A 24566-nucleotide genomic window follows, 5' to 3' on the forward strand; every position below is an offset into this window, starting at 1 on the left:
ACTCGGGATGGCTTGGTATGTGAGAGGCGATAGGGGGACTTTGAATCTCAGACGTGGAAGGAGGGATCTGAATGACAGAGGGGGAGGAGGAAAGGGAAGGAGAAAGAAGAGCAAAGGGGAGGGTTTAGGGAAATGAATTTAAAAGTGAGGGAGGGTGTGTGTATGCCTGTGTGTGTTTGTGAGAGGGAGAGAGAGAGAGAGGCAGGGGGGAGACAGCGAGAGTGTGTGTAGCACGCTGCCGGCGCTCGCTCGGTAATGCACTGTGAACAGGCACAAGAGAGGCAGCGACTCACACACATGCTCTCACATTCACACACCCTCACGCCCGTACGGCTTCACCTTGTGCCACAGCTTTCACATCCACATGCACACGTGTGTGCTGAGGTGCAGAGGTGCTTTGCTCGTGAGACACATGCTTTTTTCCACACATCCATGGACATCCTTGCACTCTACAGCTGGACGCCACAAAACCAGAGCGGACTGCTGTCACCCACCGATGGAGACTCCCGCCTGAGCACCGGCAACACACCGCCTACTGTAAGGCACCGCTACCTGCCAGCCCACCTCTCCGCCTAATTTCCCTCCCTCCTCTCTGTTCCTCTCCATTCATTCATCCCTCACTCCCCCCACTGTGAGGTGGCATGCGTGGCTGAAGGACACAGCGCTGCGCTCTGCTGTGGTGTAGCGCACTGCTTCGAGAGTTGGAGAGCCCCCATTGAACAGAGGGGGGGGGTTAGAATAGACTCAGTGCTCTCCTTCCCTCCCTCTATCCACTCTTTTTCTGTGCCGCTGTCTGTCTCTCTATCCCTGCGCTCTCTCGTTCATGAATGTCACCTCTATCTCTGGGAAACGCTGGATTTATCAAGCTTCTGTCTTTTTCCTCTTCTTCTCTCAGGGCGCAAGTGAATGCAAAGGGTGATGCCAGGGGAGCTTGAGAGACAGCCTGGAAAGAAGCCGCGCTCCGTCAGGCAGCGTCCACATCCCTTCATCGGCTTGCGGACCTGATACCTCAGGTCGGACTGTCCCTACTTCTTCTCCGACTTGTCTTGCTCTATCACAGTTGCGGATGGAGAAATTTTATTGGTGAAGGACGGAGGGGAAAGGAGCTGCGGCGTGTCCCGACACTGTCACGATTCTTATTTTGGAGAGTTTTTTTTATCTGGACGTTGTTCTTCCCGCGGATCAGGTCAGGTTTCTGATCGGCCGGACGGGAAAGGTTGAGAGGGATTTATGTGATTGTGTGGATTTGATAATGTGGGGAATGCTTCAGGTCCCTTTCAGACTGGGTTGAGCTGAACTTCATGAGAGCTTTGAGTGAATCTCGGACTGGTACTGAGACATCAGGGAGATTTTGGGGTGGATGATAATATGGCTTGCCCAAACAGAAGAACAAGTAGCTTCACCTTAACTTGATTGCCAAATTGGAAAGAGGAATTTCAAAAGGTATTTCAAAATACAAAAGGACGTTTAAAGGAAAGAAAATACCAACCAAAACGTCTCCCAGCAGCAGTTGTTAAATTTGGGTGGGCTTTTGAAGGATCCGCCCTTCTTTTCTGTACCTGCTCATCTCCCTCCCACCCTCTTTCTCCTTTTCCGTTATCTACTCATCACTCCGGACCATCCTCAGAAGGCCCCTCCTCCGCTCTGCACCCTTCCCTCAGCGGTGCTCCGTCGCCCTGGGTGAGTGGGCAGGGGGGTTGCCCACGGTACCCCCCAACACCTGGGTGCCACCGAGCCGCCAAAGGCTGGTGAGGCGGCGGCAGGGTCAGCGCTGGGAAGATGGCCGCTCTTGCCAGCTCCCTTATTCGCCAGCGCAGGGAGGTCAAGGACCCCCAAGCAAACCGGCAGATTGCCAGCAAGCGCAAGCCCTGCCCAAAGAGCAACAAGTCGCTCTGCCAGAAGCAAATCCTCATATTAATATCAAAGGTTCGACTATGTGGCAGTCGAGGGAGAAAAATGGAAAAAAGACCGGGTGAGTTCTAAGAGGCCTTTCTCTTTCTGATCTCTTCTAATTTCTCTCATCTCTACATCCTGTTACTGGGCCTGCCCTAGCTTACTGGTTTTAGATGGTACTCTTGCCAGACTACAGATTAATCCTAAACTGTAAAGCCGCAATAAAGAACATCCACAGCCTTTAATTTCGGAGTTCAGGGCTTAATCTGAATTTGGAAAACATCCCAGCCAATCTGGCCACAGTAGCAGAACATAACATGTCCTGTTGGCAGCAGATGTTGCACAGGAAGTGGAATAAATTCCATCTTAATGCGCACACAGTTCTGTAACAGCAACTACAGGCACCATGGAAAATGTGTTGTGACTCTAGAGATGACTTTGTCGAAACACATGTCAACACACGCACACAGGGTGGCAGTCTGCAAGCACACAGTGAATTTGGCTCGTATATTTTGTGATTTACTGTGGTATTAAAAATGTCAAGAGGTGACTCATTTGTGATTCTGAAGGCCATTACTGTCTTTGTGCAGTCTCCAGTGTGGTTGAAAGACAGTGTGACCTAATTTCGCTTGTGTTTTTGGGTGTGAAAAGTGATTTTAAAATTGTTCAGTGAAGCTAACTGAGACAGTGGAAGCTGATCTCTGGTAGAGTGAGGTTATCCTTGGAGAAATGCAATTGTTTAGAAGTTGTGAGTACTCAGTGAAAAGCTTTTGGATCTGTTCATAAAGGCATTTCTAAATTTAGACATTGAGAGGCAGGACTGGAAAATGAAGGAACTCCCAGAGTCTACAAACCATATTCTCAAACAATTCCTACTTTCAAAAGCAAGAGTTTTTGTTTAACTCCAACTTTTCTGAAAATCTTTGTTTTTCTCTTTTCGCTATATCTTATCAGCAAACCAGAGGTTCATGAGACAGAAATGGTTTTGACTGAGGCACATCAATCATTACAAAAATAAAAAAAATAAGAAAGTTGCAGAACTCTCCTAAAGTACAAGTACATAAAAATGTGAATATTTTGCAGACCTTTGGTTTGAGCAAATCCCGTAGTCACAAGAGATTTTGTGAAAAAGCAATTATCAGTTTCAAGAGGGAAAAACCATTTCATTTGGTACGTTCATTAGGGAAGTTACAGACTTGATATCATCTGACTGACTCAAGTCTGTTCCGTGTGGTGCAAAAATTAATTGTGGTTACATTTATATTAAACTTTCCATTGGTTTTAAGATATTGGGTGGTTAGGTTTAGGCATAAAAAAGGAAGTTGGTAGTGGAAACATCATGGCTTGCCTTAAAATCAAAGGAGAGGTGACTAAAACACTTGCATCCAAGCCATCCTAAGGCATAAGATGAAGATGAAAACACCTGGATAAACTGTTAGGGGAAAAAAGCCCTAAAAGATGAAAGGCCTCATGCATGCCTGCGGTATTGCAGGCTGATATTGAGCATGGCCAGGTACATTAAAACACCCCAGGAGTTTGTAAGTCACCTTTAAGATCCCCCCTCCCATAAATGATGCTTCATGTTGTGGACCTCACTTTTCTGTTTTACCATGTGACAATCCTGAGCTCTAATAGGGCAAACGTGGGAGAAACCACTGACTGCAATTTTTGAAACTTGTGCCAAATGCTCTCTCTAAAAACATAAAGCAAAACCCAATTTGCATCCATTGTTTTACTGAGGAACTGGCTTGAAAGCTGTCTGTATGTGCTCGTTCCGTCCTCGCTATTGCGCATGTGATGACACCCCTGTTCTCTCTTCTTCTTGCCTGCTCTTCCATGTACAGTGTGTGTCCTCTTCCACCTTGTGTAAGTGCAAGTGTGTGTTCTGTGATATTTATTGCCTCAGCGTGCCAAGTTCATCATGATAATTACGTGGGGAACCTCTAACGTGGAACCGGCAGCTGCCGTGGAGGCGGCTGCTCTCTATATTGTAATTATGGTTGTAAAATATGTTGGACAGACCGTGGCAGCGCCAGCTCTTTGGGAAAAGGCCACGTGTGCGTAATGCTCATTGTTTGAAGCCATTTTCATCCTAACAGCATCGCTGCTTCTTGCTCTCTTATGGATTTATTATGGTAATCATGGGACAAGGTATGGACGCTGTGGTTACAGATGCATTACCAGCGCCGCCATTTCAGTTGGTGATTTACAAGGGTCTGTGTTAAGTACTGAGTGTGGCATTGTGCATCTTCATCATTCCCTTGAGGAATGTGTGTGTGCGGCATAAGCAGGACACCAGTGACCCCCGGACATGAGTGCATGCGCTAGCTGCTGTATGCTGGTGTGCAGCTTCATATTGTGCGAGTTTCTCTACCTCTCCGAGCTTCAGCCTGAGGCCACAGTTGACCCTTGGCCAGGAATAAACGACTAGAATATTCTCAAGCTCTGTCCTCCACCTCCTCCTCTTCCTCCTCCTCCTCTTCCTCCTGGCAGAACTTCAGAGTGGCCTGCTTACAGTTTGCCTTCACTTTGCTTCCAATTGCCTGTGTTGTTTTTACTGGTTTCTACAAGCTTAGAAATGTGTTTCCCTTTCTTGAATCATAATCTTGCACTGTTTTCCTTTGACGGTGGTAACCTGACACATGTTTTATTCCAGCACAACAACGTTTAACGGATTTATAATTTATAATAATATAAGATACACATGTGAGACTTGACAGTGACTGCATGATTTTACAACCAAAAAATTGAAAAGATGGCTGTGAAGGATCTTTGCAAAAGACTTAAAGACTACTTTCGTGTTATGTTTGACTGAAAATTGTACATTTTCAAATTTATTTAAATCAATATTGTTTGTATTATACAAATGATCATTTTGACATTTTTACACAACATTTCAATAACAATGTGACAGGATTTTTTTATTTTTTTTTATCAGCGCTTTGCAAGAACTGAGGAAACTGTTTGTTGTTTTATTAAAAGAAAATACTTTTTTAATATACATTTAGGGTCTCCTTTATCCTATTTATCTTTTCACAACATAGAAAATGCCTCCAGTGGGTTTTGTCACTGAAATTCTTTCACTGTGCAGCCATGCTAGTTTAATGGCAGAAATATGTCCAGAAAGTAAAAATTAACAATCTGAAAGGCAGCATATGTTGCTCCAAAGACGTGCACATGATATTGAGCATTAAGGATGACTTCTCAGTTTGACATGTTCACTAATGCATCCCTATACCATTTTAAATGTAGCCCATAATGGTCTTAGAGTCTTGCCTCTAAAAGCAGCAGGAAGAAAATGCCACTAAAATGAGCACTTCTGCATCAGTATCAACATTATTATAAGCAGTATGACCATAAGGTCATTTTACCAGATAAATGACCTTATGGGATGTGTGTGTGTATTTATGTATATGTATGTATATTATATATGTATATATATCATCTTATTTTAACCTACATTTAGCTTAAAACAAATACAAGATATATTTATGCACTGCCATGACCAAATCAGCAACTCCCAAGGTAGGCAGTGAAATGTTCTGCATCATCAATGCATAAAGATCACACTTATGTCATAGGTTTAAAGATTTACCAGCAGTGGGGAACAGAAAGCTATCTGCTAACACTGTACCACTTGTAAACTGTCTTGTACATTTAGGTTTTTTATGGTCTTTGATTTGATTAGATTTGGTGAACAAAGTTTTATTTATAAAGTAGCACAAAATGCTTTATACAATAATAAACTAGCTTCAACGAACCTCCAGCTATACTTAGTTTTGGTTTTTTAGGATGTTGTGGTGTCCACCTAAAAGTCACAGAAATCTTTCAAGACAAAGGGTTTTATGTTATGTTGTTCATATGAAGTTCATTCATTTATTTAATTTATCATCCTAACCACTTAATCCGATTAAGGGCCGCGGGGAAGCTGGAGCCTATCCCAGCTGTCTTTGGGCGAAAGACAGAGTACACCCTGGACAGCTCGCCAGTCCATCGCAGGGCAATGTGTTGAAGTTGCTGCGCTGAAACGAAAATAATGGTCTTTGATTTTTATTGCGTAGAAATCTCACACTCACATACAGCTCAAATTTATTGTCCCATCTTTGTTAATGCCAATGTCAGAAACAGAGACATCCACATGTACGTGGGAAGCAACAATGGTAGTTTACACAGTTTGCTTCTAGGTTATGTAACGCAGATCACACTCAGTTTAAGTCCTTATATACAAGCCTTAAAGGGGAGAGACTAAACTAAGTATTACTGGACTAAATATAAGAGTATTTTCTCATGAAATAATGCAGTTTCATAAAGTTTTAATGAAACGTATGTAATGGTTAAAATGTGTCAAAAAGTCAATTTTCCTTTTAAAGTACTGATTTTACTGTACTTTTCTTTTTGCAACTGCATGATTGAGCTGTGTCCTACAACCTCAAGCTACAAAAGGAATTTGTAAACAAAGTACAATTAGTGAATGTAAACTGTAGTCCATACAGTGATTTATAATTTCCTCCTCTGGGATTTTTAAATGATGTTCCCTTTTATTCGTCTTATTTCAACCTCTCATGAAGCACATCATTTCCATATGAAAGAGTGTACAGTAAATAGAACGAGAGCTCACTTTAACACACCCAGTACACCAAGGTCAGACTATCACACATCAAACTGAGAGAAGATACTTGACTGGCAGCCATCCCAAGTTCCTCATTTTCCCTATTGTGAAGTGTATCTACAGACAGCTGGTATTGATTAGGTATATGCCTTTAAACAAAGATATATGTATTTAAACTGTATAACAAAGTGAAAAATCTGTATGTATAATATTCTGTTGTCCTACAAAATCTTTTACCAGCAATGGTCTTTGGCTTCACATGTTTTTTTTTCATTAATGGTGCCACATAATTTTCATTGCATGAAGTTTCTTTTATTCTTATTTAATGGTGATTGGTACAATACATGTTAAAACCATCCCAATGATGTTCCTGGTTTCCTGTTTTATTTTGTAGGTTTAATCCCTTTCAGTATCCTGTTTACTTGCTTCTCCTGTTCCTTGTTAATTCACCTCGGTGCATATTTGCTCTTTGCTTCCTTTATTCAGTTCCGTCTATGTAATTTCCTGAGTGTTATCTTTACTTTGTTTCTGTCAGTCTTGGTTTTTCGTCCTTTTTATTTCTTAACTATTCTGCCTGTGCAGCACCTTCGGGTTTTTTTTTTTTTTTTTTTTTTTTAAATCTTTTATATTCCACATCTGTCTTCCCCCCTGTCTTCCTCATCTTCAACAAACTGTGACAAAAATCAAGATTTTCCATCCATCCATAGTCCAATTAAGAGTCTCTGGGAAGCTTGAGCCTTTCCCAGCAATCATTTGGCGAAAAGCAGGGTACACCCTGGACAGCTCACCCGTCCATCACAGGGCTAACACAGACAGGCAAACAACCACTTATGCTAACACTCAGTGTTAGGGACAATTTAAAGCAACCAATTAACCTAACAAACGTGTCTTTGGACGGTGGGAGGAAGCCGGAGTACCTAGCGGGAACCCACAATAAGGAGAGCAGGCCAACTCCACACAGAAAGGCCACCATCTGAACCTCCCCAGGCTTTGAACCAGCAACCTTTTTGCTGTCAGATCACTTTACTAACCACTATGCCACTGTGCAGCCCCAAAATGATATATTCTCATATCAAAATTATGCTTCTGAGATTTCATGATTAAACAACAAATTGAGAAACCATTTCCCCAGCCTTGTCATTGATCATCATTTTAGGTAAGCTTTTAAAGTAAATTGTATGTTTGATTGGCCAGCACTGTGGAAAGGGAGGCTGAAATAATTCATCCATTTTTACAGTTCTTTGTCCAATTCAGGGTCACCGGGAAGCTGGAGCCTATGCCAGGAATCATTGACTGAGAGGTAGGGTACACCCTGGACAGGTCACCAGTCCGTCACAGGAGGTTAAAAACATAAATACTAAATTGAAAACATTCTTTTGCACCTAATTTAAGTTTTTAGGAGCTACCAACAAGAATTTTGCATATATTTGATGAACAGTTGTATCTAGAGATGATGCATTCAGTAACAAAATAGCATTTTCCACTTGATCAGAAAAAAAACAAAGTAGTAAATTTTCCCAAGGAACATTTGAGTCTGACTAATTTGTTGACTGTTTTTGCCCTCTAATAAACTGGGACCCTGTCAAAGTGTACCCTGCCTCTCTTCTATAGCAGCACTCCACATAGACTGCCTTCATTAGACCATTCAGTGATAGAAACAGGTGATGGATGGATTAATGCATTCAAATATTTTCGCAGAACATGTTATTAGTTACATAATATCATGTCCCCTTTTAAACCTCGAGACATTCATGTATCAGCCCATACAATGTGCTCTTTTGTTCTGGTTTAAAACTCTGGTCATTCATTTTTCCAGCCAATACTTTCCACTGAGTGTGTTTGTGTGTGTGTAGATGTTATCATGCATGAAACACTGTGTGTTTGTGCGTCACTGCATTGTGACTGGATTGTTCGGGTTCCCTGTGTACTGTTGAAGGCCATTTGATGCTATTGTAAGAGAGGCGGAGGTGTAATAAAAGACGTGTGTGTTTGTGTGTGTGTGTGTGTGTGTGTGTCCTGAAACATTTGTTGCGTGCCTGTTTCTAAGTGACTGATGGCCGTAGTGATGTGTTTGTGTGTCCCTGCTTGACCCACATACCTTCCTGCTATACCGTCTCTCTTATACTGTCATCCCCCATTTCTCCCCACTATGTCACACTCTCACCTACACGCACACACACACACACACCTACACGCACACACACATGCACACTCTCTAACCCTCACCTAACCCATACTAATGATGCTCCAGCACTACAGCCCACTCAGCTTATAACAAGGTCATCTTGTCCTGCAAAAAAGTAAATAAATAAAAACAACAAAAACTGGTACGCATATCAAGAATTACCAACACACACACACACACACACACACACACACACTCACACATACACACTGACAACGATGCAAACAGAAAAACACACCCACTCGCTTTCACACAAACTAATAAATCAGCCGACACGAACGCAAACAAATGATGAGATTTCAGGATAATTTAGCAAGAGAGTGTAGGAGAGAGATAATTTCACCCAGTGTTGTGTGTCTGTGTACGTGTGTGTGTGTGTGTGTGTGTGTGTGTGTGTGTGTGTGTGCGTGGCTGATATGATCTAATGAGGATGTTAAGCCGCCTATTGGATATCAAAGCAAAACCAAAATAGCTTGTGTTGTCCTCTGACTGGCTGCTGGTCCTGCTGCTCGTGGAAGCCCTCCTCTCTTCTGTTAACAGGCAACAAAAACACTCGCAGTTGTTACTGCAGCTCAGCGGCCAAGTGCTCATCTCGCCACAACAAATTGCTTTGTGTGTATTTGAAAATATGTGCACATTTGTATTGGTGACAAACAACAGATAACAGGGGGACAGCTTTGAGCACACACACTCTATCCAGACTCTCATATTGGGTGTAAGCGGAGGTTTTATGTGTGTGTGTGTGTGTGTGTGTGTGTGTGTGTGTGTGTGTGTGAAGCTCATTGTTGTGTCATGATTCATCAGGCCACATCAGCTCCTCTCATTAACACAGACTGATTTATCAATAAAGTGCGGCAGCGTTTGGAGAGCACACATTAAACCAAGGCGATTTACTGCCTCATAGAGCGGACACTGTGGACACGCCACGCAGGACTGTATTTTCCCTCCTCCTCTCTGTTTGTCTCCTCTTTTTTATCAGCTCGATCCCTGTCTTCTTGTTCTTCTCAATCCCTCAGCTTTCTCCTCCTCCTCTCTCTGTCTCACTGCTCTTTCTTCCCCTCCGCCATAGCCTTGATCACTCAGTCACCCTCCACACCCCACACACACACTTATCTTCTCAAGGACATCTGGACTCCTATGACTGTCTCTCTCAATGTCTTCCTGTCTCTCTTCGCTCGCTATATTTCCCCACTGTGCCTAATCATCTTGTCTTTGGGCCAGCCAGTTAGTGACTGGACGCCGCGATGACGGCGATGCTGTGTATTGTGCTGCCACGTTACGTAAGTCTGCCTCTACTGTTAATGGATCAGGAGCAATATTGATCCACATTTAATGTCAACTCTGTCTCCTAGAAATGATGTGCAGGCGCTACTAATTTTCCAATGCAAACGAATGGCATAGTTTATCAACATAAAGAGGGAATGCAAGTTGCGAATATGATGTTAATGAGCATGTCAGTAAATTAGAGGGGTGTAACAGAGCTCAGTATTTACACTGTAGCATGTTTTATGCCTATTTATGTCTTCTTTTATCTGTTAATCAAGCAGTCAGAAGTATCTAAGTGGTTGTTGAGAAGTGCAGAAGCACACCAAGGTTACGTATTGTCAACAAGAAAAGATTGACTTGCGTACTTATACCAAGAGGGAGGAGGGCTTTAGAACAACTTGAAGTAAATCAGCATATTCTATGTTTCCCCAAAGTGACATTAGCAGTAGTGATCTTAGTGTAGCACTCACTGTTATCAGTCAATCTCCATTTTCTCATGGTGAAAAAGACTATTTAAAGCTGGAAAACCTTCAAGACAGTTGCTAATTTTCCAAGGAGTGGAAGTCCCAGTCAATCACACCTAATGGCAAATTTACTAATCTGTTGGTCTGCAGAAAATTCACAACTACAATTGTTGGAAAAACTAATTAGGAGGCGTGTTAGGGGTTTAATTTACCTTTCTTCAAGTGTGACTGGTTCAAGTTCCATCCTTCACGTGCTCCTCCTCTGTCAGGGATTGGAATTAGTTCACAGGTCGCTGTCATGTGACATCTCAGCAAGGTCAGATGATGCAATGCTCAGAGAAAGTGACTCTTAGATTCGGATTTAGATTGATTTTGCAGCTATTGGATCTAGGAACCTTCAAGTCATTGAGTTTAAAATGAACTCTTCTGTATTCTGAAGTGATCTGGAGTAAAGTGTGAGGTCGTTCGACAGCTAAAGCTTGGCTGGAACGGGGTCATGAAGCAGGACGAATAGCTCAAGCCCAGAAACAAATCTACAACGAACTGGCTGAAAAGAAAATAAATGAAAGTTTGGCTTTAGTCGAGATTATAGTCCAAACCTCAACTTGATTGATTCTGTGCTGAGAGCAGCAGAGAGGTGTGCTTAAAGCAAAACGAATGTCCTAAAGCAGTGTTGTAGCGAAGACTGTGTGGAATATGAGGGACTAATAGTGCCATGTTGAAAATGACTTGTCTAAGTTACTGCTGGTAAAGGTGGTTTTACAAGCTGCTGAATCATGGAGTGTGCTTACGTTTCCATACACTACATCTACATTTTGCTTTCATTTTATGTTAAATAGGTAACTAAACTGCATGGGTAGGGGAAAAAAGTTCTAAAATAGTTTTATTAAGTTAAAGTATCTTTACTTTGCTTAAATTCTACTCAACTAAAAGTAAAAGTATCCCTCTAAAAATCTAAAAATCATATTTAAATTTGATTGAACTTTGAGTAAACTACTTAATTTCAATTATTGAATTTAAACAAAGGACGAGTCATAAATGCAATCCAACATTGTTTTTAATAAACAGTTCATTAGTAAGAATTCAGCCGACACAAAGTCACACATGCTTGTTTTTCTTTTCAGGGGTCGTCTATCATGACTGAAGTAGATTAGCAGCAGAGATGGACAATCAATGACGTTGATTTAAGTTTTACTGATAGGGGAGGTTTCAATTGTTGAAAGTAAGGTACTTGGGTCAAAATGTACTTAAATAAAAGTAAAATTACCATTTTAAAGACTACATAAAAAATGACAAATTACTTCCAAAAACTACTCAATTACAGTAGCGTGATTGCTGTTAAACTGAAGCTGTATATGTGTTAACGCGTAACTTTTTGTTTGGGTCAAGAGCTTCAGTTTCCCGACAGATTTAAAACTACTTACTTACACTTTGGAAAGGATCATGATCGATGCTAAAGTTCTATCGCTTGACAGCTTTCCATGTTTTGGTGGCCAAATGATGCAGTGAGCAGAGGAGCGTATACCTTTTTCTTTCATTCAGCCTGTTTGTTGCACGTTTTCATCATGGGAACACAGAATAAGGAAAAAATCCTGGCATTTTTAGTCAGGTCATCTTGTTGCACCTTTGGAGCTGAAGCAGTGCCTTAAGTTAGCCGTTATGCACCGGTATGCAGTAACTGCACTTTTAAATTCAATCCCTTTGCCTACCGGTACAATTTTTTACAGCATATGGTGCATACCGAGACTTTTACCGGCTTTCTTCAGCAATCAATATACCCTCCTACGACTTCATCACATATTACAGCTTATATTTGTTTATTTTTATTAAAAAAATAAAAAGTCGCCTCAAAAGAAATGTATTGTTAAGACTGGTTTACACACAGAACGCTTGCTGTCGCCCACAACGTGCACGCCGTGTTTACATTGAAGTGGACGTGCTTTGAATGAGAGAAAAGACGGAGAAAACATAAAGCCATGGTGGCTGTAATGTTAGCCTGGCTCCAAAAGAGCTTGAGGACACGAACTGAAGCAGAGTTGAGTGATGACAGTAGTACTACTTAACAGTCATTTACTACACCAGACAATGAAGGTCAGATGCTGCAAACTATGTGTATGGCTGGTCAGTATTTTGAGTTTTTGAAGATTATTTCTAGATTAAAGATAATATAATATTGCTAAGTGTTGTGGACCAGGCCTAATGCTGTGAAAAACATATTTCATAGAGGAAAAGTAATGGTAATACACTGTTAAATTAGTCTGGTAATAAGCTAAATAAGTCTAAATGTATAACCTTTTTTTATTGTAACCCTTTCGTGCATAGTGGCCCTGTAGTGGGCACCTATTTACAAGCTTTTTTTCTTACATATTTTATTCATGAATGAGGAGGGCATTTTTGTAAATAAACCACTTCAGTGGATGTTAATGAGTCATCCAATATGTTTCCACTCAGTGGAAAATAAATAATTACAGAAGAAAGAGAAAAGAAAATGATACAGCTATATTTTATAGAAGATTTCCATAGTATATTTATAATTATATATTATTTTATTACCCTTTTGTAGAGTACCTTAAAATAAATAATAAAAAATTCTAAATATCACAAAAAAGTATCATTGCATGTTTGTAGAGGTAAAATACGCTATTTAAAAAATGTTACATTGTTTTTTTCTTTTTTGTTTTGTTAATTCACGCATAAAAGTGTTAATGAACTTTTAGTTTATGCATTTACTCATTAATGTTATTTTTAATGTCCATGCAATGAAGCTTGGAGTTCATAAAAGTGTCTCAATGGCACTTTGAATTTGGCAAATGTGGATTTGATTTAGAACTTGCTGTGTTTGTTCTTTGTCATTTCTGTGCAATAAAACCATTAATCTATAGATCAATTTATAGATCTACATAAAAGTATCAGCCATGTTTTTGTCCCATATTTACATGACAAACTGACAGCAAGTCATTAAGAGAGTACCACCACTTATTTTTTTCCACTTAAAGTACTGAGATGAAGAAAGAGCAAAGCACTTATTAAAACAAACATCGTGGATGAGTTGATCAACATCTGAAATTTAGTGTTGAACTTTGTAATGCAGGATGGAAACTTTACACCTGAGTTCATTTAGTTTCATGTACATTTAAAGTGAAGTCACTTTTTCTTAAATATCCAAAGCATAACAGATAAAAAAAAAAGTGACAAAAATCTATTGCAGCATTGCGCAGTATAAGCTAACATGAAGTTAGCCTAAGCTCAAGAGAAATGAGCGGCATAACCTTTCTACAATCTCTTTTATTGCCTTCCCTTCAGCTTGATAACTTCCAAACCTTTTTCTAATGAGCTGCTGTAGTTCCTGCTCGCTGGTTCTGTAGGGCAGTAAGAAAATGAGTGAGAACTGAGCAGAAATGAACAGCATTACTGTAAAACACAGTAAATTAACCCACTACACGATAGCAAAGGTTTAAAACCGCCTCATTAAATCAGTGGCTCTGAAACGACTTGATAGCTTTGCTCTCACTGTGGATATCAAGCAGTCCATCGTTCTACAGTCTGTCCTCCATGTCTGACCCCCACATTGTCTAAAACATCCTTTTTTTTTTTTTCTTTTTTTTTTTTTTTATTTAAAGTTTACCAGCTCCTTTATTTCTTTTGTTGCGGGCTTCGTTAGTTACAGACGACTAACCCTCAGTTTCGCCGAAGAGAAACACCGCCATGTGTTTTATACTGTGCATCAGAAGCAGCTGACTGCCTCCATTGGTCTGTTACAGGTTCCGCCCTCTGTCGCTGCCAGTGCAGCAGATGTTGTGTATGAAATGGTGCCCAGAATAAATGATTGGGAGATGCTAACATTTGGCCTGGGTAATGATCAATGTGGACTTTCAGTGGCGCCCCTCCCAAACAATTGATTTATGGAGCCAACCACCATTTGTTTCGCTGCAGAGCTTTTTTGGATTGACATCAATCATCATTATCTGGCAAAACAGAATATTTCTGGAGGACGTGTCCATGAATGTGTGCGTTCCCAGTTGTGTTTCGGTTTGCTTCTGCCTGAACTGTGTGTGGGAGTGTTGACGTGGAGGCGTTTGGTTTATGAAGGCGGCGGTGCCCTGGTAGGAATGAGGTGAGCCGCTCGGACTCGATGTGGCACATTCTTGGCACTGGAAGGGACAGCGCGGCACTGAGAACGCCAATGTGTAATTAGAGCGGGGCAATGAGGCAGAAGGACTTCAGATCTGGTGACTTTACACTTGAAATGACCTCCAGCTGAGGTTGTACCACACACACACACACACACACACACACACACACACACACACACACACACACACACACACACACATAGTGAAACATGTCTACATTTATCTTCTAAAGAATTTCCACTCCACTGGGAATCACCACCTCGGAAGCCAACGCACCAAATGACCGATGTGACTCAAGTCAGCATCTTCTACCCCCTCGACCACCAACCTTGCCTTTGTCAATGTCACAAAAGCCCCACATAAAGAGTGTGTTGCCCTTTTAATCCATAGCCCACGGTTTAAATTGCAATATTAACATGCTGAGGACAGTAAAGCCACCATTTGCATTTTATATGCAATCAATTTGCAGCATGGTTTGCGTGCAGAGCTGAGCGGGACGTGCGTCACATTGCGATTGCAGTTGAGGGATACAGGAGACACGCGTGTCTCCTGTATCCCAACTTTCAAGACACAGCTTGAAAGCTGGCAAGATCAAGAGCAAGACATAGAGGCACACAACGGCACAACAGTAACACAAACACATCCATAAGGACACTTAGGTCACGCGTGAAGAGTGTGATCTCTCTCAGTCCCAACAGTGTCCCTGACTGAAGTAACACTGTCCAAAGGACAACTCATTAAATCATATGTTTTCTTCACCTCTTTCTCTCTCTTTCACACACACACACTCATCACCTCGAACCTGCTGTCAAGTGAAGCACAAGAACAATCCGGCCTTATTTGGGAGGGACGGACGGCATGTGTGTGCATGCTTTTCTGCTTACGTCTGTATCTGATTACGTGTTAATTTACTCTGATCACAGACGCATTGGCACCCAAGGGTGGTGTAGGATTTACTGACAGGTGTTCTGAACCACATCAGATCAGCGTACAAAACAGGCCATTGTGTCTCTGTCTGTATACTGAAAGAGCAGACTAAAGTTGTAGCCTTTGCACACTTTGAGCTGTCACTGACCTCATGCTAGTTGTTTAGCTATAAAACCAATGTGTGTGAATGCACTGCCTTCACACACTTTATGTAAAATTACTGAGATGGTTGGTTGGTTTTAATGAGTAAACCTGCCAGAATTGTTTAAATAGTCAATGAAATACACACAATGTATTTGATCAGACAAAGGGAGGTTTAGTTTTTGAGCTGACGGTGCACAAGGTGTTAGTTTATAACTGAGATTAAATAACAAGGACAAAAAGTGTTGCACAGTTAATATGTAAAATAGTAAAATGTTTGTATAGAGTGAGCACCATGAGAAGTGCCACTATGCTGTTATATTGGGATATTTTGTGAGAAAACTTCTCTGAATACTGCAACTAATGGCTCTGGGTGGTGTACTTGTCAAATACCCACATCAGTGGATATCATAGTTATGCAGGACACTGCAACACTGTGGACTGAACAAATATATTATAAGAGTACATAAGCTGCAATTAACAAGTCTGTCTGTGATAAATAAGAAAAAAAAAGTTTTGTGTTTTTAGGATGCCAAATGTTTGAAAAGAGCCAAACTTCCCATCACTACTGTGTAACTTTGCAGCTGAATAAAAGTCCAGTCGCCTTGGACTTTTTTTTATTTTTGAAAGAGAGCAGCTGCTCTTTGTTAGCTTCTTCATTAAAAGTAACATAAACCAATTGTTTTTTTAAAAACACTATGAAAAAGTGCGTGAAAGCAAGCTCATGGGGGGCTGCAGCCTCAGGCTGGGGGGCTCAGTAGGCCTTTACTTCAAACTTAAGTCAAACTGAGTGGCAATCCAAACAACTGAGACAATTACATAATCCAGCTAACGCTTCATTATCATGATGGGGTTGAAAAAAGCAACAACATACCCCCAAGAAGTACAAGAAAAGACATGACTTTCAGATCCAAACCAACACACAGGCTCGCCATGGCTGCCATCTTGATTTTAAATTACACTGTAACTTTTCAAAGAGCAGCTATTTCTACACATATTCTGCCATGCTGGCCTCTGTCTTCCATGTAAAATCAGTGCTTCTCATTAGAATATAACTTTTCACTGTAAAGGACATTTACTTTCTTGTCATGTCTACGTTTAAATTCACGTCAGCCAAGATTAGGGAACGCATTTGTAGTTTTTAGTTGCAATGGAAAATGACATGCCAAAAACCTCAAATAGGGATCTAAATGACGGGTATAAATAACGCGGGAAAAGTGCCCAAAGTGGTTCGCCATTTATAGGCATAGCCATGTTGATAATGATGAATTGCTCTATAGCAGCATATTGCCAGTTATCCCTCTGCAGTGATAAGTGATGCACCAGCTGTGCCAATAGGAAATTGTGCCAGGAAACATTATTAATTTGTGATTTATCCAACTTTGGCACTTTTTTTTTTCACATTTCATTTAATTCACTCAGTCTTTTTTTTCCCAAGTTCATTCTCTACTACCTAAAATTAATGGGTCATTGTGAAGAAGTTGACGGGAGGCTGCTGGATCCATTTGATATGATTCATGATTCAGGTGTGTTGGAGCAGGGAAACAGCTAAAACCTGCATAATAGCAGCCCTTGATGTTGGGGGTTTGACAACCCCTGCCTATTGACAGGTGATGCAACAAGCTCCCGATCAGGCATCAAAATGTGGTGATTTGTGAAAAAATAAATATTTAAAGAATGGGGAGTATGACCCAACTCCATACCTTCATGTTTTTGTAAACTTTTCACATGAAATAATCTAATTTCAGTCAAAACATATAATTTAAACGGTGCCTTGATATGTGATGTATGCATTAGTGAAAGCAAAACAAAGAAATGACAGCTGGATTACCCAAATGAAATGATTTAACTACAGGTGGGGATAATGTGCACATTGAAACATCAAAGTCTTTTGGCTGCAGCTGCTTTAAATGGAAATCTTTCCTTGTGTCCTTAATTGTCTTTTGCAAGAGGAATACCAGTTAAATCCACGTTAATTTCTTCTTTTTAAGCTTGAATATCAATATCTGGACTGGACCAAATGGTCTGCCCAGCAGCATTTAAATGAAACTTATCTGATGCATACATAGACATATTAAACCTTTATATCTATGTGGATCATTTATTCATGCCACATTTACTGTACTTAAAGCGCCTTTACCAAAACATTGAATAATGTAACTGCATCTGTAGACAGATGGCAGAGGCCAGTGTTTCCCTGACACATGCACAGCTCGTTGTGTTATCGTACGGACACTGAGCAGATACAAAATCTCAGGCAGCCACATAATGGACAGGCGCACAATGCGTGCATAGAAATGCAAACACTGCCGAACAGCAGTGTTGCAAATTACAGAAACAGACATGCAGTTTACATTGCTTATGTTCACAATGACTGCACATACGTATACACACATAGTAACGATAAAAGAGGACGTAGTGTATGTTACACTCACACACTCCCTCAGGCAGGATGTGTGCTTTGGAAAGCGTTAAGTGTAGATATTGAAAGTGGGGCTACAGCATGTTGTTTGTGTAAGGATTGAGGGTGTTAATGCCTAGAAATGTACCATATACAGTCACAGTGAGGTACACTGTATGTATGCATATATATATAGATATAGATATATCTATATCTATATCTATATCTATATCTATATCTATATATGTATATATGTGTGTGTGTGTGTGTGTGTGTCTTGTTGATTGCAGCACCTTGTCTACCTGTGAGCTGGTCCCATGTGTTACACAAGCACAGGTGCGTGACGTGTCCTTCACTTCAATGTGCCATCAATCTGGAAGACTGGAGACAAGCCAGAGCGCAACCTCCACACTCTCCACACACACACACACACACACACACACACACACACGCACATGTCCACATCACACATACACACATACAATGTTAACATAGAGTGCACATACTCTGAAAACGTCTGGTCTCAGAGGAGACTTGGATTGCGTATGAGAAGAGTTTCCTGCTAACCTGGGGGCTTTCCCCAACCGCCATTAAATTATCTATCATGCAATTAGAATCCCATTTTGTGGAGATGGACAGAGATGGAGAGAGTCAGACTGAGATAGAAAGAACTCTGTCATTCATCAAGTCTCCAGTGACGCAATTGTCTTGCAAGTCAGTTTCCAATTTTTAAAAAAAAAAAATATTTTGATATAGTTGTTTTATTTATTTCCTTAAATTAGGAAATACCTTTTACTTAAATTGTCTTGTAGCAGAGTTCTATCTCTGGGTGATGGCGATATGTTAAGTGAACGATAACAGGAATGTTTGAAAGCAGGAGCAAATGGATGTGGAACAGCTATAGATGGAGAAAGAATTGCAAGTAATCGTACTGTCAGATGCAAGGCGATGAGATGGTAGCTAGATGTGAAAAGCAGATGTGTTGACAAAGACCGTTGGTGTGTAGGTTCATCGGAAATACAACTGTATTTAGACCAAAGTGTAAAAGTTTTTCTTTTTTTAACCAATATAGCTACTGTATTTAATATGGATTTCAAAGGTTCATGCAGGAGCTTGAGAATGGACCAACAGAGATGTGCTGAGAGAAACAATCAAGCAACTACAATTTGTGACTCATTTGACTGAACATCAGCAGATGTTGGTACTGTGGTGTCCCTATTGAAGGCTAATTCATCATCTGTCTTGCGTCTTGCCTCTTCTCTCAGCTCTGTCCAGCCAATAAAATCTAATCAGATGCCGACTTCACTCTTCTGTCTTGCTCAATCATTTATGTCTTTCTTGTTATTACATGTTGCCTGAGTGTAGAATCAGTCATGGTGCGCATCAAAAACAGCCAGTGTGTTGGTATGTGGTTGCTGGCATGTAGAATAGTGCCATGAAGTGAGATGAAGCTGTAAAGTGATGCTCTGGGCTGGAAAGTTGTGAAACGGAGTTCCTCAACCCAAGGACGCAACAGGGCAATGGCAGCTATAACTGCATCGACTGTATGCCATTAAAATGAGTCTGAAGCATGAAGTTTTAAGGTCATACACATGTTTTGTTGTATTAAAGGTACAGCGTGTCACAATTTTGCTAACATCTGGTGTTAAAGATGGGCATAAAGATTACTTCAACAGCCAAGCACATTTGTGAATGTATGGTAGTTGTCAGTGGCCAAAATTGCTCTAGATATAAACATGTTTTCATCTGCGAGTGGATCTAGTGGCCTCAGGTGCAGGGATGCAAAAAGTACTATGTGTGCCGTCTTCTATGTTTTTTTTTTTGTTTTTTTTTTAACCATTACTTACCACAAATGGTACACTAGCACCTATGAAACAAAGCTGGTGCAGTAGGTTAAAGTAAAGAGGGTTCTCAATTCACACACAGCTGTTTGTCCTTTCAGAGACACCATAGTCAAAATGATGGCACAATTATGGTAGCTGGCTCATTCTAAGACAATAACAACATAAATTATATTAGTAAAGTAATTAAATGCCAATTGCTCAATAGAAACATAGATTTAATTGATAAATTGCTTTTTAAGTTATTAAGCTTTAATATTTCTTTTACATGCTGAACCTTTGTTATGGCCAGCAAGGGGAGACATCTCAGGACGCAAACGAACTTTGTTTAGTTTATGAATACTGTTCGAACTTGTTAACAGTGACTATGATTAATGTAATCTTTACTGATGTTCCTGGAGTTTGGGCCCAATAGGCATCTTTGTAACAGGTAAACGTTGTACAAATGACTTTCAGAAGCACTATTTGGAAGAGTGTGTGTGATAGTCTGTTCCTTGGGGCATCCGTGCAACTTAAAAAAAACACACACACAAACACACACAACTGCTTCAAATTTTAACTTTGAATGAAAACATATTAAAAAGAAGCAGAGATGTAAAATTTGTCCAGTTAAAATATGTACGATTTATTTGGAAGGTATTCCAGCAATGCTGTTGTGCTGTTTTCTGAGTGACTTATGGTTGTTGTAAAAACGACAACAGACTAAATCCTCCCTACTTTCAAAATGAGCAAAGGGATGGCAAGTGTAGTGATGAATCTCCCAGTTTGATGCTGGATTTCTGAACCAGCACCAGGCAGCTAAAGACAAGAAGAAAGACAAAGACAGGGGCAGTGTTAGAAATCTTTTCAAGTGGAGATGTTGTAAGCCTCTCGAGGCTGTTGGGCCATGAAGGACAGTCATTTGGGTATATTTATCATCATTATTTTTAAAGTATTCCAGCTTTATTAGACATTTTTAACCGGTAAGTGACAGGCTGAGGCGTCAGTCGGGTGCTGACATTCACAAAGGTCACAAATTCAAAGCGGTGATGCTTCATGCCATCATGAGTCATACAGAACATCTATCGCTCTCTACTTTAATTTATAGTCCACGCATAAATGGATGAATTAACATACGTATCCATGCTCAGTACATTTCAGATAATCTATTTAAAAGCACACTGAGACACATAGCAGAAGCATTCATTCTTTTTATTGAAAGGAGAGACACTCTGTTATTTATTTCAGTTTTCATCATAAGGTTTAGCTTCACTCTTAGCTTATAGTTGATGATCTCAAAAGGTCTAATTGCAGAAGATTTTCTTTTAACTTCATTTCTTATAAACTGCCAACATCAGGCCTCAAATGTACATTTCAGTAAAATCATATGAGGCATAATCTTGCATGGGGCATCTGGAGAGAGTGCACTTGCAATATTTCCGAATTGTAAAATAAATAGTAAAAACTAGATTGATGTAATCAGTAGATGAAATTAAATGTGACAGTGTCTGCTAAAGTCAGAGCCTATCTTCCACTGAACTGGTTCCAGTGCTGGTTTGGAGCCATAGCCACCCGAAGCACTGGATCCTGGCTCTCAAAACTGGTTCTGTTCAGATGCCAACTCTTTGCTGGGCCAGAGTTGGGAACCGCTTTACGTCACCAGCTGGTGGTGAGGTTATCTGGCCATAATAAGAGCCTTGAAACATAGACCAACATCTTGATACCAACTGAGAAATGGACTCCAAGAACAAGTAGAATTGGTCTGAAGAGGAGACTTGGTGTTTATTGTGGCTTTATTATCATCCGTGGAGATCCAGGGTAGATTGGACAAAGCCAGTGTTCGAGCTGCTACAACGGGAGATGGATGCAGCTGGCTACAGACAGAGCACCAACCAGCTGGCCAATCAATTAAAAAAGCTTAAAAATATTTCAGGGACCAGAAAATGGAGCTGGGATGTAGCAGCAACAGAAGATCCAAAGGAAACCTACATTTCGAAGCTCATGAACTCTATTCTTGATGAAGAACCAAACAACTGGCGCCCCTGACTTTGCAACGGTTGAGTCCATCTTTATGCCCATTTAAGTTTTGGATGACGTGATAGCACAACCCTGACTAGGCTCTTTTGGTCGAAACCAGAGCTGGTTCTTAGGAAGGACTGGAGTTCAACCAGCTTAGCGATGGCTCTAGCACCAACACCAAGCCAGCACCCGTCATGTTTGGTGGAAAGGAGCTGTAAGTTAGAAAGGCTGGCCAGTTGTAGTTTCATGTAGGTGTTTGATTTGTGTGATTCTCTTCATGACAAGCCCCGTGACCTCGGCTCCAGACCAGCTGTGGTGTCTTCTGTGTACAAACTGTACCTCCTCACATCAGGCAGCAGCTGGCCTCTGCCAGCACTTCTTGGCTGCTCACTCTGGAGAACATTGGAAACCATGGCAGGATGCCATCTTGGCACCCTGGCAGGGGAGAGAGTGCAATGGATGTTGCTTTAATCCATTAGTCTGCATGTAACTTTAATTCTTTTATCATTATTTGCCTCTGTGTTATATAACGGGTAAAGCTAAAGCCCTTTACAGTGATGCATTCAGAGTGCAGAGAATTAGTGAAAGTCCCTGAGCTGCAACAATAATTTATCTTTGTTTTTGAATGCTCATCACATGCTGAAACCAGTGACAGTTTTAAAACAACATAAATGATCAAGAAGTTATTTCATATTTCTTGCAACATTACTGAGATAAATAGTAGATTTACATAATGTCCTGCAAGGTTAAACCACTTCCTGCTACAATTTGTCAGCACAGCTGACCTGTTCGATGCGTGGAAGGTTGTTAAAAGAGCATGCAAGCTTCCTACACAGGTATAGATGTACCTATCTGTTTTCAGTGAATTAGAGATGCAGTGAAGCTGACTAAAATAACATGAGACTGAAGCAAGCGCATTGAAATGCACAGACTATTTCCAAACTAGTTTCTGATAATTATGATAGAAAAGAAAAATGAATATAAGCATAGACATTGCTAGAAAACACAATAATATCTTGTTGTTTCTTTGTAACGTGTGCATCTCATCCAGCACAAGTTTACATCAGGAGTTGGGTAGAGTGGTGAAAGAAGTTATAAGTTGTAGGGGCTAAATTTGATATTGCAGGATGTAACTTTTTTCATATTCTTCCTAAGCGCTGTTGTTCCAGCATGTTGCCTTTTTCAGTCTCACTTACTTCGCGTTTAGGTTTTTGCATCCTTTCAACTCCTTACTTGTTCTTCTTCCAACCTGTCTGTAGAAATCGGAGTGGCAGTATGAAGACTGTGCAAATAAAACTGCAACATTTTACTCTACTTTTAGAAAAGTAAACATGGCTTATCTGTCTGATTTCCCTGTGTAATAAAATTATGGAATAGTTGCTGTACCTTTTAGTTATATTTCATGTTGTGGGAAACACAGAAACAAGGCATAGATAGTTGAAAAGCCCTGGCAACACCAATGATGGTTTGGATTCATTATGCCAGGAGCTGGATTTATACATTTAACACTTCTGTTCCACCTCAGACTGAGTAGAGTATCATTTAACAACCCTCCAAGACCACAGTGTCCCATCCCCGCTCTCTACGATGTCTGACAAAGGGTTTGAGGTGAATGACTTATTGTAAGGTTTCAGATTCCCTCCAATTAAATACCTTGTGTTGTCACAGAGAGCTGCACCCAAGTTTAAATGCTTTTAAATCCAGCTCAAAACACTGGATGTCATGCTCGGCATTAACGTATCTGAAACTTTTTCCTGTGTTCTGCAGTGCTCACCGCCCCAGTATAAAAGCCTCTGTTTGTCAGATACAACATTGAATAATACCAGTGAAATACTTCCCAAAAACAAAGTGAAACCTGTTTTGAAAACTTAGGAGAAGGAAGAAAGTTTCAGTAAGTGTATCAGACAACACAGACAGACAAAAAATTAAGCCGGAATTTGACATTGCACTGTGTTGAAGCTATAACTCTCATGATCCTCATGCCTGGTTTATATATCAACAAGTTCAATGTGGCAAGTCCAGCAGCCAAGTCTGCAAATGCATGTAGGACATTCAGAAAGCTCACACATACTGTAGGTTTAAAAGGTCCACCTCTGGTGGCTGCTGCCTCAGTCAGCTTGGTCTTGTTTGGACTGGTTGTACTGGAAGACATTTTGTTGTGCCAGGAAGCTCATTAATAAAATACATTCTGATTCTGAGGTGATTAAAACTCTGCATCAAAGTCTTTACGCACCTGACAGTTTGACAGCGGGACAGCCATAACCTCCTTATACATTTTACAAGAAGATGCTTCAAAGTCTGTGATTTTGTGTGTGCAGAGTTGGACTGGATTCCAGGCCTTTCACTCCATTTCTTTTCAAGGAGCCGCTAAAATGAGCTTACAAGGGAAGTTTTGTGAAGATAGTAGTTATGGATAATTGAAAATAGCAACAACAAAAAACACCTGTTTGTATAAATATGTACATCGTCTTTGTTTCAATGCCAATATTTTACGTTCCTTATTAAAGCCGAGGCTTGAGAAAATGACATGCAGCTGAGAAAAAGCTTGGTCACTATTATTTCTACAAGGTACAAAGCTTGTTTTTTGGTCTGTACTGTGCAGTATATTATTGATACATTTTTTGTTTTTATTTAAGCCCCATAATCTGACAACTGAGGCTTTCCTAAAATGAATAAGTCTTGAAATGAACTCTGCTTAAAAGAGTTGA

The 24566-nt window shown here is 40.5% G+C and overlaps 1 protein-coding gene across 1 annotated transcript in view; it reads left to right on the top strand.

Annotated features, from left to right (window-relative positions):
* Window positions 1-1779: 1779 nt before the first annotated feature.
* Window positions 1780-24566, top strand: part of fgf11a (fibroblast growth factor 11a) — a gene marked incomplete at both ends in the record, with an annotated part of 134057 nt that continues 111270 nt past the window's right edge. Inside the window, one exon of the mRNA XM_079257410.1 lies at window positions 1780-1972. Within this exon, the coding sequence (XP_079113536.1) occupies window positions 1780-1972 (193 nt within the window). The remainder of the gene's footprint in view (window positions 1973-24566) is intronic.

This window comes from Telmatherina bonti, assembly GCF_933228915.1.
Source record: "Telmatherina bonti genome assembly, chromosome: 18".
NCBI classification, from domain to species: domain Eukaryota; kingdom Metazoa; phylum Chordata; class Actinopteri; order Atheriniformes; family Telmatherinidae; genus Telmatherina; species Telmatherina bonti.